General features: G+C 46.6%; 1 protein-coding gene across 2 annotated transcripts in view; it reads right to left on the reverse strand.

Moving 5' to 3' along the window:
• The window catches only part of WNT5B (Wnt family member 5B), a 28,108-nt gene extending 14,808 nt beyond the window's left edge, over nt 1-13,300 (reverse strand). The window contains exon 1 of one of the 2 annotated variants that reach the window (XM_034645036.1): nt 13,168-13,300. Coding sequence is in view for 1 of the 2 variants with exons in the window: in XM_034645035.1 (XP_034500926.1) it covers nt 103-174 (72 nt within the window). In the remaining variant the exon portion in view is untranslated. Of the gene's footprint in view, nt 1-102; nt 322-13,167 lie in introns of those variants that run through there. The other variant, XM_034645035.1, reaches the window with a different exon arrangement.
• Nucleotides 13,301-13,945: the final 645 nt, after the last annotated feature.

Consider the following 13,945-nt stretch of genomic DNA (forward strand, 5'->3'; position numbering starts at 1 on the left):
GTTATCCCCATCCCCCGCCCCGTGACAACCCCTCAGGATGCTCTCTGTCAGGATGCGGGCAGATGTCACAGAGCCCAGAGGGCCAGCTCTCCGCCCGCTTACATTCTTGGCTTTCCTTGTGTGGAGCTGGGAGGAGAAAAGACTGGTGGTTGGTTTCATCAGCATGGGCAGCATGGAAACTTCTGGCCTCAGCCCAGCTGGGGTAGAGGGAAGCTGGGTGGAGATGGATGCTTTGGCTTTAATGAGTGGGACACATTGAAAGCTCTGTTTGTGGGTCACAGGTGAGTTTTACAGCAGGGCTCAACCAGGGAGGCTCTCCTTTGTGTAGGAAGAAAGACCTAGTAAATACGGAAAAGACAGGGAGTTCCTTGTGTTACCTTTTGTCATAACTACAGATTTCCTCAGAGAACGAAAGCATCCCCCTTCCTAGGAGGGGTGAATGCCATATCAAACACAGCAAACACAGCAAAGCATGGGGGACTCCAGGGTCCCTGTCCTTCAGTGGTAGAGGGTCAGGGAGGGGGAAGATGCCTCCAGAGGGCCAGAAGGAGCTGGTCAGACATCTGCTCTGCCCTACTTCTTCAGTCAGTTATTTGTTTATTCATTAAAGTCATTAATCAAAGGTGCACTGGGGGCCTCCTCTGTGCCAGTTACTGCCTTAGGGCCAGAGACATGGCAGCAGAGGAGTAAATGCCTCCTGTGTAGGTCCAGTGAATACTGGAAGGAAAGGAAAGCCGGGACAAGAGTGGTAAAGGGTGATAGTGTACATTGCTTGGGGTCCTGTAGGGAAAGCCAGACTCTGAATTATCTGCCCCTACCTCTCTTCAAGCTGCTGTGGAGATAGGGAGGTGGCAGGGCTGTGACCCCACATCCCAGACCCCACTGTGCCATGTCCCTTACTGAGACTGTGATGCCAGCTTTCCCACCATAACCGAAAGGGTGCAAATTTGAAGACAGGGCTCCAAGCCCTCTTCCTTTCCTTCCTTTTTTTGGACCTGTCACCAATTTTCATTCCCTTAAGCAGTTAGCCCAGAGGTAGGAGCCCAAGGAGAGAGATGCCAGCAAGAGGGGCTAACCCCAGCCAGTCTGTCCTCAAAGGAACACCCCTGTGCTTCCACACACACCTCAGAGCAGTGCCACCATGAAAACCCCACACACACAGGGCAAGGACTTTGACAAGGTCATTAGGGGTTCACAAAAGCCACCACTGGGTGCTCAAGACTGACCTCCCCCAGAGCCCAAGAACTCAAGCAAGGTATGAGTTGCACATGAAACGGTGTCACATCCCACACCTGCCCCGTTGCCCCAGACAGGTACCCTCACACCCAGAAACCTACCCAGAAATAACCCACAGCCTCCATGGGAGCCTTTTCCTGGTTACCACTGACTAATTCTTTCTGTGCGACACAAGGAGGAGCTATGGAATGTGTGATTAAAAAACACATTTGCAGGGCGCCTAGCTGGCTCAGTCACTAGAACATACGACTCTTGATCTCGGGGTTGTGAGTTCGAGCTGGGGCGTGGAACCTACTTAAAAAAATACCTTTCCAATTTTGTTAACGTTTCCGACATAACAAGATAGACACTGTTAGCAATCTTTGGGAAGGGAATATCTCCCTTTGTGAGCTTCTGGCTACACTATTGCCCCGGTGTCTGCCAGTGATTCGATGATTTCCGTGGGAGTGGGGGCAGGTGGGTGAGGAGCAAGAGAGATGGGGCCTTTGGCCACTTCATTTCCACCACTGTAGAAAAAGGTTCTTACTTTTTCTTTTTCTTTTCTTTAAGTGGGCTCCACACCCAGCATGGAGCGCAATGAGGGGCTTGAACTCATGACCCCAAGATCAAGAGTCAGACACTTAACTGACTGAGCCACCCAGGTGCCCCAAGGATTCTTTATGGATCTCAAAACACTTGACACACACTTCCTAAAATGCACTCAGGTTCACTAATTTCCTTCCCTATCTTCAGATAAGTGTTCGCCCTCCTTATACCTGAACACCAGAGCAGTCCTCCCTGGTCTAACCCAATGGCTCCACACCAGTTTTCCTGAAACACTAATCACGCATCCTAATATTCTCATTTGAAGATTTACAGTGGCTCCCAGCTCTTCAACCATTCTAAACTTCCCAAGCTGGCCTCATTTTAGTCTCATTCTCCTCCTGAAATTCCCGCTTTGGGGTCTCTTTTCCAATCTCCCCCTGCTTCTAGAACGAGCTCTGCTTTCCCCACAAGCCCTCATTCTGGTTCTCCCCCCAGGGATGCTTTCTCGTCTCCAACAATACTTCCAAGTGCATGCTCAAGATTCACCTCCTCCATAAAACTGTCTTTGATTAATCCCATGCCATGAAAATCTTTCCATTCACTTGGTATTTCCTTGGCACTTGTGAGGACCCCATCCCACACAGGCTGCCTTGGAACTGTGCATATTTCTTTGAGTAGATGCAAAGTTTCCCGAACGTACAAACTTACCTCCCTACTTCCTCTGTATGCACCACTGTGCCTAGTGTAGTTTTACTAGACAATAATAAATGGCTCTTGATAACCAATGATAATACTTGATATTAGAGCACCCCTACATGCACTGAGCCAATATTTTACATCCAATTTTCTCATTTAATCTTCACTAAATTCTATGTGGTCTATGCCACTATTATCCTTGCGTTGAATATAGGGAAACTAAAGCATAAAGAGGTTAAGACACTTGCTCATTCAGCAATTGAATGGTAGACCCTGGCTTGGAATCCAGATCTTTCTACACTTCCCCATGGTTGGTAGTCCCCCCATCACTGGAACATAACACCTTCTCCACTCTGTTTCTCTTCTTTTCACCATTGCCCTGTTACTAAGGCTGTGACTAGTAGGACTGTCAGGTAATAACATCCCGATTTACAGGTAGCGCAAAAAGCAATGTTTATCAAAAAAAAAAAAGCTGATTGCAAAGTTACTAGTATAAACACACACACACACACACACACACACACACACGCACATGCACAGCCTTGGGGGGAAAAGCCAGACCTCTTCCCAACCAAAATGATATCTAGATTGAGAATAGGTCTGGCTGCTTAACGCTGGAGAAATTAAAATAGAACAATAGTTTTTAGAGAGCTGGTGTTCATGTTTATGTTGGGATCGAAAAGACAAATCAGGCCAAGAGGTAAAAGTGAGCTCTCAAGAAAATAGAAGGCAGGGCACCTGGGTGGCTCAGTCAGTTAAGCATCTGCCTTTGGCTTGGGTCATGGTCCTGGGGTCCTGGGATCAAGCCCTGAGGGGGGCTCCCTGCTCAGTGGGGAGTCTGCTTGTTCCTCTCCCTCTGCCCCTTCCCCCAGCTCAGGTTCAGCTCAGGCTCTCTCTAGCATGCCCTCTCTCTAGAAAAAATAAATGAAATCTTAAAGAAAAAAGAAAGAAAGAAGAAAGAAAGAAAGAAAGAAAGAAAGAAAGAAGAAAGAAAGAAAGAAAGAAAGAAAATAGAGGGCAGAGGGTAGGCTATGGAGGCCAGCCTCTCATGGAGACAAAGGAGTCTTTTTGGCTTCCATTTGGCCCAGCCCACAAAAATGGCTGCTTGTACTAATGTATCCCCTTATTTGGGAATCTACTGTTAGCTGCTAACTGAGATTCTGGATTCCAGGTCTCAGCTTTGTTTCTACCTTTTCTTCAAAGACATGAGTAGCAGGCAGCCTCTAAATCTGTTTATTATAAGATAACCTGAAAATGGCTACGACATTGCTCCTTGAGATGCTTGGGTCTCGCTGTGGGAAACATGAAAAACCTACCCTGAAAGGCAGGACACACGAAGTGCCTGAGGAGTCCAAGGGAGCCTTCAGAGTCAGGATGTGGGATTGGAGTAGGACCTTGAAGAATGTGCAGGCTTTAAGTAAGAGAAAAGGGGAAGAAGAATTTCCCATAAAGATGGGGTTTATGGGAAAGACAGAAAATTTCAAGGTGCTTTGAGAAAGGTAGGAGGGAGATTGCAATAAAGAAGGATTTCAATAATTTCCAGTGTTCTCAGAATCATTCTTGTTCATTAAATCTGTGGAGTCCCTCTGAACCCCTATACTGGATTCCTTCTGAGCATTCAGCATCCGTCGCCCAGGAGAACTCCCGTGATCTGTAAGAATGGGACCTGAAGGGGATCAGTCACCTTTTGACCATGAAATGGTGGCTGGGTAAGTCTTCCCAGAGAGCCAAGGACAGGAGTTGAGATACTGATTGATGGTTCTCTTCCTCACAATCTTGCTTGTTCTTTGTCCTCCAATTCTCTTCCGGGATCCAGGCCTAAAATCTTGCTGCTCATCTTGACTCCTCCCTCTCCTTTACCCTCCACACCAAACCAATTGTCAAGTCCTCGAGAGACTGTGCCTCCATAGTATTTACAAAGCATATTCCCCACTCCCCGCTCCTGCGGCCCCACCCCAGCTACAAGATCCTGTGAATGGTCTGCTTTGCCTCCAACAATTTGTAAGTGTCTTTTGTCTAAGTCTTATCTTTGGAATGATTGAATGAATTCTTTCCAGTCTCAGTTCTCTGATTTCCAAGGTAATAGCCAGCTACCAGGTTGCTCAAAGTACCGTCCCCAGACTCACAGTATCAGTATCACTTGGAAGCCGATTAGATATACAAATTCTTGAGCCCCACCCAGACCTGCTGAATGGGCAACTCTGCAGCAATCTGTTTACACAGGCTTTCCAGGTGCTTCTGATGCACGCCAAAAACTGAGAACCTCTGCCGTAAAGCAGCCCATAATCCTCTGCAAGGAATTAACATGCTAAAGCTGTCGGGGGAACATGTATCTATGTTAAGGGTACGTTTCTATCTGTCAGTGCCTTAAACCAGTGGCTCCCTACCTGGGGGCCCCAGAACCACAGGGCACGTGCAAACCAAGCCCTGTCTCTGGAAGGAATACACACGTCCACCTACTTCCACTGCGATGGTCTCCATGTATGTAGACCCTTAGAATTAATAAAACACTAATTCATTTGGAAGTGTTACTGGTGACTGTGGTGGTGGTTGCACAGCCCCAGGAATAAATTAAAAACCACTGAATTGTACACTTCACTTATTTTTTTAAGATTTTAAAAAATTTATTCATTTGATAGAGGGTGCCTGGGTGGCTCAGTTGGTTAAGCGTCTGCCTTCAGCTCAGGTCATGATCCCAGAGTCCTGGGATCAAGTCCCACATCGAGCTCCCTGCTCAGCAGGGAGTTTGCTTCTCCCTTTGCCTGCCGCGTTCTTTCTCTCTGACAAATAAATAAATTAAAATCTTTAAAAATAAATAAATAAATTCATTCATTCTCTCAAGAGACAGGGAGAGTACAAGCGGGGGGAGCAGCAGACAGAGGGAGAAGCAGGCTCTCCACCGCATAAGGAGCCCTACGGGGGACTCGATCCCAGGACCCTGGGATCTTGACCTGAGCCGAAGGCAGACCAACTGAGCCACCCAGGCGCCCCAGAACTGTACTCTTTAAACAGGTGAATTGTATGGTATTGGAGCTATCTCTCACCAAAGCTGTTACATTTTTTCTTAAGTGTCCCTGATAATGCAACAATGTCATTTTCCTGGAGACGTCTGCACACATCGACACACATGCGTGTCAAGAATAGCAGTGCTATTAAGAGTCTCAAACTGGAGGGGCACCCGGGTGGCTCAGTCAGTTAGTTGTCTGACTCTGGGTTTCGGCTCAGGTCATGATCTCAGGGCAGAGTCTGCTCCGTCTCCCTCTGCTTTCTTTCTCTCTCATAAATAAATAAAATCTTAAAAAAAAAAAAAAAGATTCTCTCTCCCTCTCCCTCTGCCCCTCTCCTGCCCCGCTTGCATGCACACACACACTCTCTCTCTCAAAAAAAAAAAAAAAAGCCTCAAACTAGAAACAACACAAATATCAATCAACAGTGGATGGACCAGTTAATTGTGATATATTAATGCAATGAAATATTAGGCAGTGATGAAAGTGAACGAAGTACAGTTGCGACAACACGCGTGCATCTTACAAACATAACGCTGTGAAGAAGCAAGTCACTAAAAATATGTAAACTGTGATTCCGTATTGTTTAGGGATCCAGACATGCGGAACGCAGGGAAACAATGACTGTGACCATCAGGAGAGTGGTTTCCTCAAGGGTGGAAAGGGGACTGTGACGAGGAGAAGACATAAGAGAATTAATTTCTGGAGTGCCAACAATGCTCTATTTCTCAACGTCAGTAATGGGTACGTGGCAGTTCTCTTTACAACAACGTATTACGTTGTGCTTATACGCTCTATGCACTATTCTGTACATGTTGTATTACACAACGAAACCATTTTTCAAAAAGATTTTATTTAGGGGCACCTGGGTGACTCAGCCGGTTGAGCTACTGCCTTCCACTGGGGTCCTGATCCCGCGGTCCTGGGATCAATGCCCGGAATGGGCTCCCTTCTCCTTCTTCTCCCTCTCCCTTTGCTCCTCCTCCCTGCTTTTTCTCTTCCTCTCTCAAATAAATAAATAAAATCTTTAAATTAAAAAAAAATAAAGATTTTCCTTACTGGGGAGCCTGGGTGGCTCAGTCAGTTAAGCAGCTGCCTTCAGCTCAGGTCATGATCCCAGGGTCCTGGAATCGAGTACGGCACCAGGCTCCCTGCTTAGTGGGGAGTCTGCTTCTCCCTCTCCCTTTACCTTCTCCCCCTCCCTCTTAAAAAAAAAAAAGATTTTACTTATTTGACAGACAGAGAGAGCACAAGCAGGGGGAGCAACAGGCCGAAAGAGAAGCAGGAACCCCACTGAGTGGGCATCCCCATACAGGACTCCATCCCAGGACCTGTAGATTATGACTCATACCAAAAGCGAACACTTAACCGACTGAGCCACCCAGACATCCACGTAAAAGATGTCTTAAAATGAGGACTAGTCGGGCTGTCTGGCTGGCTCAGTCAGCAGAGAACATGACCCTTGATTTCTAGGGTCCTGAGTTCAAGCCCCATGTTGGGCCCAGAGCTCCTTTTCTTTCTTTCTTTCTTTTTTTTAAATAAATAAATAAATAAAATGAGAAAAAGTCTCATTAATACCTAATAGTTTGAGGGGATCTTTATATATTTCCTCAGCGGAAAGTACAACTATAGTCTCAGGGGGCACGTGACCTTTTGGGGGGCGGGGCTTAAAAAGGGTCCTCAGACAAAAAAAGAAGCCTCTGTCTTAAATGCAGGTTGAAAAATTTAGGCGCAGAGACAACCACTGGGATAACTACGGGAGGGAGGGCAGGGGTGCTGGGGAGGGAGGGGGTTCAGCACAAATCGCATAGGTTCCGTGCGTGGAGCGCATGGCCTGGACTGACTATTTACATAAGAGCAGCTGCCATGACCACGCCAGGGGCCGGCTCAGCTTTTTGTCTCTTCTCTTCTCACTCCAGGAAATCAGGATCTGACAAAACCATCTTCTGGGAAAACCACCTCTGCCCTGCCCAACACACTCTCCCCCACCCCCCCCCAATTTTTACCATTTAGTCCTATAGCTAGTTGTTTCTCTTACATGGATTGTTTCATACTTTTCTCCTTTAAAAGTAGTGACCAAAGATGAATGCAGTTATGTACCCAAGACTTGATCAGAAAATCCTGTAACCTCTTGAAAGACCCCCAGATGCTCATCCTTCTTCTCAGCTCAATTAACATAGCCTTTCCCTGCCAACCTTGATTATTCCTCCCAAGGGTCTCTCTCTGTCTCTAAGTCTCTCTAGCTCTTCCTTCCGAGCTTTTCTCAATGAATCCTCTCAGCCCTAAGGCAGAGCATTCTTTTGTGTGATCTACTTTCCCGATGGTTGGTGGAATAAAATTAAAGGTTTTTTTTTGGAGCGGGTATTCCCAGCTTCCAGCATATTACTCATCTCCCAAATAGTGTCTTTTCTCTTTCTCTCATTTGCCGGAGAAATAATGCCCTGGGGATGGGGGGTGAAGGGATTAGAGGGGGTAAGAGCAGTGGGATTTTAATCTGGCCCTCAAGAAAAATGCAAAACTGTCCTTCCTTGAGACTGTGTTTGCCATTCACAATGAGAAATTTCTCACAATCCGGGAAGTACGGGAGCAAAACGGACATAATCACAGCACAGGGTGGCAGGGGCACAGAAATAGATCCTGAGGCCTGCACACTAAAACCTAGTTCTTGATGTTTCAGAGAAAAGCGATTCCCAAGTCTCCGGCTCCTAGTGCCTGGAGAAGTGTGCAAGTGGTCGCTCACACTCGGCGAGAGCAATCCCACACACCCGGCAGAGCAAATCCCCGAGACTCCAGGCCCTGCACAGTTCCCAAAAGTGGTACATCCCAGGTGACCCCTTCTTGTCTGTCACACTTAGGGGGGAAAAAGAGTCTCCACAGCCCCCTGCCTCCTCACTGGGACCAAGCAAAACTTCATCCGAAGTCTTATTCTTTTTTTTTTTTTTTAAGATTTATTTATTTATTTATTCGAGAGCGCTAGGGAGGGGGGCAGAGGGAGAAGCTCCCTGCTGAGCAGGAAGCCTGATGCAGGGCTCGATCCCAGGACCCTGAGGCCGAGCTGAAGGCAGACGCTTAATGTACTGAGCCACCCAGGCGCCCCGGAAGTCTTAGTCTGTGCAGCAGATAAGAAAGGAATTTTCCCTTTTCCTAAATCCTGATAAATTAATTTCAAAAGATGCTCTAGCAAAGAAGGCAGAGAGGTATGGCCACCAATTAGTGCGCTATAAGAAATTGTTTTAGAAGCACGGCAGCCGTGGTTTTGGACTTTGTTTCAAGAGAATTGGGGAGTTGACAGGAAAGCATTCTCATCTTTCTCCAAGTAACCTTATTTCCACTGAGTCTGGTTCTATGGGAAAAAATATTTTCCTGGGAAACTGCCACCCACTCCTGCAAATTCCCTGGCTTGGATAGGGTGAATGAAGCAAAGAAATGGAATTCTGGATCACCAACCTGGGCAGGGGGATGACCTCTCTATGCCAAGGGCTAATTAGAATAAAAATGTATCTTGTGCGGTCCTGTTTTTGCAAACTGAAGCATATTATAAAAAGACCTGGGGAAATCTTACTATTCAAAAAAGCAGGCTCACCAACTGGCAGACAACAAAATTTTAAATTTTTGGACTAGGAATGCCTTGGTGAGTGGGAGAGGGGTGCACAGGCTCCCTAATTTCCCCAAATCCCCACTGCTCTCCACTGCATTTTCTCCTAGCTGTTTCTTTCACACATTCATTTTGCTTGTCAGGTGCCCAAAGGCTATTAAGTATGCCACTGTTATTTAAAGGAACCGTAATACGTGTATTATATATTATATATGTTACATATACAAGTCATTTTACTACATGAATAATCACTCTGAACTATTCATAAATCTGGATTTGCACATATAGAGTTTTTTGAACACAGTTATGCTAACTCTTCTTTCTTTCTAAACAATTCTGTTATTCCATCCCAGGAACTAAGTTTGGATGAGAATTTATTGCCTCCCCTTATTCTGGTCTTCTTGCTGTCTTGGAATCTTACCGAAGCTGCCAACCTTAGGTTTCAAAAGTTGGCAATTTCCACTTGGAAAAATAGGATAGTTGTTTCGTTTTTATCAACAACTGGGAGGTGAACGTTGCCGTGGCGAGAGTAGCGGAAACAGCGGCTCTGGATCCAGAGGCCCTGAGTGGTGAGTGCCAGCGACTGTCCCCCAGCTCTCCTGGGTCAGGTGCGGGCGGACAACGACAGGGCACAGACTGGCTGGCTGGGCTCCAAAGGCAGAGTGGGAAAGGACAGACCGCCAGCGACTCCTCTAAGTTATGTGACTAAGTTACGAGCTGTTGCTCCTGTTGCAAATGGACCCTTAGATGGTATATGGAAGAGCTCCCAAATCCTCAAAGGGAAGGCGTGCCAAAGCAGCTTTCTAATGAAAAACATCGACAGAACGGCTGGTCCCTCTCAGACGCAGCCTCAACTCCTTCTTTGCTGGCTGAGAAGCCAAGCTGGCCACGTGGCTCGCCTGCCCCAGGGCTCAGACCTTCACAGCTCGGCCACCACGGGCTCACGGCCAGCAGGCTTCAGACCGGGTCTGTGGGTCTCACAGGTTCCGATTTGGGGAATTCAATAGAATGGAACTCTGTGGCTGTTTCAGGAGAAAGCATGATCACCAAATTCAGGCAGGCCAGGGCACGTTAAAGGGGCTTTGGGTTCAGCACCGAGATTCTTTCCTTTCTTTTATGGCCCTGCCGGGCCTCCTTCCCAGAGCTCCAGCCGTCTTGCTGAATTGCTCCGGTGGCTGCCCGCTGGCTTCCTTGGTGAAGGCTGCAGTGATGGAGGCCGTGCCTCGTGGTCCGCGCCGTCTCAGCCAGGGCTCGGTGAAAACGAAGACGACGCACAAACGACCCCTGGCACACACCCAGCATTCGGCAGTCAGTCGATGAATGTTAACTGTGCATCATTTAGGGGTGCCTGGGCGGCTCAGTCGGTTAAGCGTCTGCGACTGCTCAGGTCACAATCTCAGGGTCCTGGGATCGAGTCTCAAGTCAAGCTCCCTGCTCTGCAGAGATCTGCTCTTCCCTCTGCCCCTGCCCCCATTCGTTCTCTCTCTCAAATAAATAAATAAAATCTTTTAAAAAGTTCATCACTTAACAAATGTTTATTGTAGGCCTATTGAGCACCTAGGACTACATAGGAGATTATACTAAAGTAATAGGATGTTACTCTCCCAGGAACCCAGTACGGTACCCACTGGCCACATGTGGCTTCTCAGTAGAACATTTCCATCATCACAGCGAGTTTATGGATGGTGCTGGGCTAGAGTGGAAGCTAGGNTAAAAAATAAATAAATAAAATCTTTTAAAAAGTTCATCATTTAACAAATATTTATTGTAGGCCTATTGAGCACCTAGGACTACATAGGAGATTATACTAAAGTAATAGGATGTTACTCTCCCAGGAACCCAGTACGGTACCCACTGGCCACATGTGGCTTCTCAGTAGAACATTTCCATCATCACAGCGAGTTTATGGATGGTGCTGGGCTAGAGTGGAAGCTAGGAAACAAANGGAAGCTAGAAAACAAACAGGACTCCTACAAAAGCAAAAGCTCCATTTGGAATCTATTTTATTTAAGTTTGGTGCAATGAGGGCTACCGTAATAGAGGGAACATGTTACCTACCACAGGCACTTGAGTAAGGGCAGCTCACTGTAACCCACGGCCGGAACCAACACCCCACCGACTGGCCGGGGAGATACACTTTTTCTCTTCCAATGATGGTCTCCACTCACCGTCTTTGGAGTTATCATTAGGAAAAGGAGACAACGTAATGAAGTTGGGAGCGATTTTTCGTGATCAGAACTAAATGGGTAGCTATTTTGCATTTNGAAACAAATCAGGACTCCTACAAAAGCAAAAGCTCCATTTGGAATCTATTATTTTATTTAAGTTTGGTGCAATGAGGGCTACCGTAATAGAGGGAACATGTTACCTGCCACAGGCACTTGAGTAAGGGCAGCTCACTGTAACCCACGGCCAGGACCAACACCCCACCGACTGGCCAGGGAGATACACTTTTTCTCTTCCAATGATGGTCTCCACTCACCGTCTTCGGAGTTATCATTAGGAAAGGAGACAACGTAATGAAGTTGGGAGCGATTTTTCGTGATCAGAACTAAATGGGTAGCTATTTTGCATTTGCTACTCAAGAGAAAAGGAAAAAGTTCAGACCCCACGAAAATGCCGAAAGTAATGTAAGTGGAATTCTTTCTGCTATTCCAATTCACATCAATAGACGTTACTGAGCATCCACTGGGTCCTACTCAAAGACTAAGGGAAAGTCTCACAATCTCGTGGGGGGCAAACATCACAAGATGACAGTATTTAGCACAGTGACATGCTGTAAGGGAGTACCAGCTTTCTGATCGCTACCCTTTGACTCCAAGTACTAGTCCTAAAATAGAGTAAGTAATTCCAAAGGAGGGCATGCTTCATGATAGAGTGGTATTTGAACTTGTCCCTAAGAGCACAGGCAGAATTCCCCCAAGTGGAGATGGGAGAGTGAGACCCTCTCAATGGGCAAAAGTGCAGAGGCCTGAAAAACAGGACACATTTTGAGAGTGATAAGAACATCACACAACAATTTCGTGCACAAAATTCAACTATAAAAAACAGAGAAGGGCACCTGGGTGGCTCAGTTTGTTGAGCATTCGACTGTTGATCTCCAATTATGCCTTAATCTCAGGGTCACAGATTTGGGCCCCGAGCTGGGCCCTGCCCTGGGAATGGAGCCTACTCAAAAATAAATTAAAAAATAGGGGCACCTGGGTGGCTTAGTCGGTTAAACGTCTGCCTTCTGCTCAGGTCATGATCTCAGGGTCCTGGGATCGAGCCCACATTGAGCTTCACATTGGGCTCCCTTGCTCAGCGGGGAGTCTGCTTCTCCCTCTCCCTCTAAACCCCCCACCTCGTCTTGTGTGCTTTCTCTCAAATAAATACATAAATCTTAAAAATAAATATATTAATAAATTAATTAAAAATAAATAAATGAAAACAGAGGGGCACCTGGGTGGTTCGGGTGGTTCAGTCAGTTGGGCCTCAGACTCTTGGTCTGAGTCATGATCTCATGGGTCAGGAGATTGGGCCCTGCACTGGGCTCCCCACTCCATGAGGAAGTCTGCTTGAAGATTCTCCTTCTCTGCCCCTATCTCACTCGTGCTGGTGAGAACACGCTCTTTCTCTCTCTTTCTCTCTCTCAAATAAATAAATAGATCTTTAAAAAATAAAATAAAAACAAAGAAAGAGAGAGAGAACCAAAGCCAAAATTCAAAGCAAAACAAGTCATTAATTATTGGTGAAGCAGGACCTTCATACTGGGACTTGCCCATGGAAGACCTGAGGCCCTACCCAGGAGTTTGGGCTTCATTCTGTAATCTGCACGAACCATCGAGGCATTTAAACAGGAGAGAGGCATCATCGGATCTGTATTTAGGAAAACTGTTGATAGTTTGCCAGCAATAACGATTGATGGAGGATAGTGAGTGAGAGTCTAGGGGCTGGGAGCCCAGCTGGGAGGACTAATGCAGCAGAAACACGATAAGGGGCAGAAAAAGAACACTGTCATCCTGAGCGGGAAGGAAGGGGAGGAGGTGGGTCTCTGCATTATGCAGCCATGGGAACAACAAACGTTAGTGGAGGGAACCAACCACCAGCACGGGCCCGCAGACTACTTGCCTTTGTTCACCACTGAGTTGAAGTAAAGAATACTGATGATGGGGGCGCCTGGGTGGCACAGCGGTTAAGCGTCTGCCTTCGGCTCAGGGCGTGATCCCGGCGTTATGGGATCGAGCCCCACATCAGGCTCCTCTGCTATGAGCCTGCTTCTTCCTCTCCCACTCCCCCTGCTTGTGCTCCCTTTCTCGCTGGCNAGAACAACAAACGTTAGTGGAGGGAACCAACCACCAGCACAGGCCCTCAGACTACTTGCCTTTGTTCACCACTGAGTTGAAGTAAAGAATACTGATGATGGTATATCTGTGTGTGGCTTTGGGGAGAGCCCACTATTTTTATGCTCGTCTTCTAGGCTCCCTTAGGCCTGGAACAGGTTCGATAGCCAGGGTTCTGGCCATCGTGCAAATACACGTTATTGATCAAAAAGAGTCACTACGATCGAAAAACAAAGAGCTTGAAGTACATTTACCACCTAGAATTAGTCAGCAGAAATACATGCATTGAAATTAACAAAAAATATATAGTTTATAGTAGAAATAGGGGTGCCTGGTTGGCTCAGTCAGTGGAACATGCGACTCTTGATCTCGGGTTCTAAGTCTGAGCCCCATATTGGGTATAGAGATTACTTAAAAATAAAATCTTTAAAAAAATAGTAGAAATAATCATCAATAACTTCGGCACTCCTGGGTTTGTATGTACGTACACACACACGCACAGAAATATATATGTATGTATGTATATATACACATACATATATATATTTGCCCAAGAAGTTACTTCA

The sequence above is a fragment of the Ailuropoda melanoleuca genome, chromosome 16 (genome assembly GCF_002007445.2).
Source record: "Ailuropoda melanoleuca isolate Jingjing chromosome 16, ASM200744v2, whole genome shotgun sequence".
NCBI lineage: Eukaryota > Metazoa > Chordata > Mammalia > Carnivora > Ursidae > Ailuropoda > Ailuropoda melanoleuca.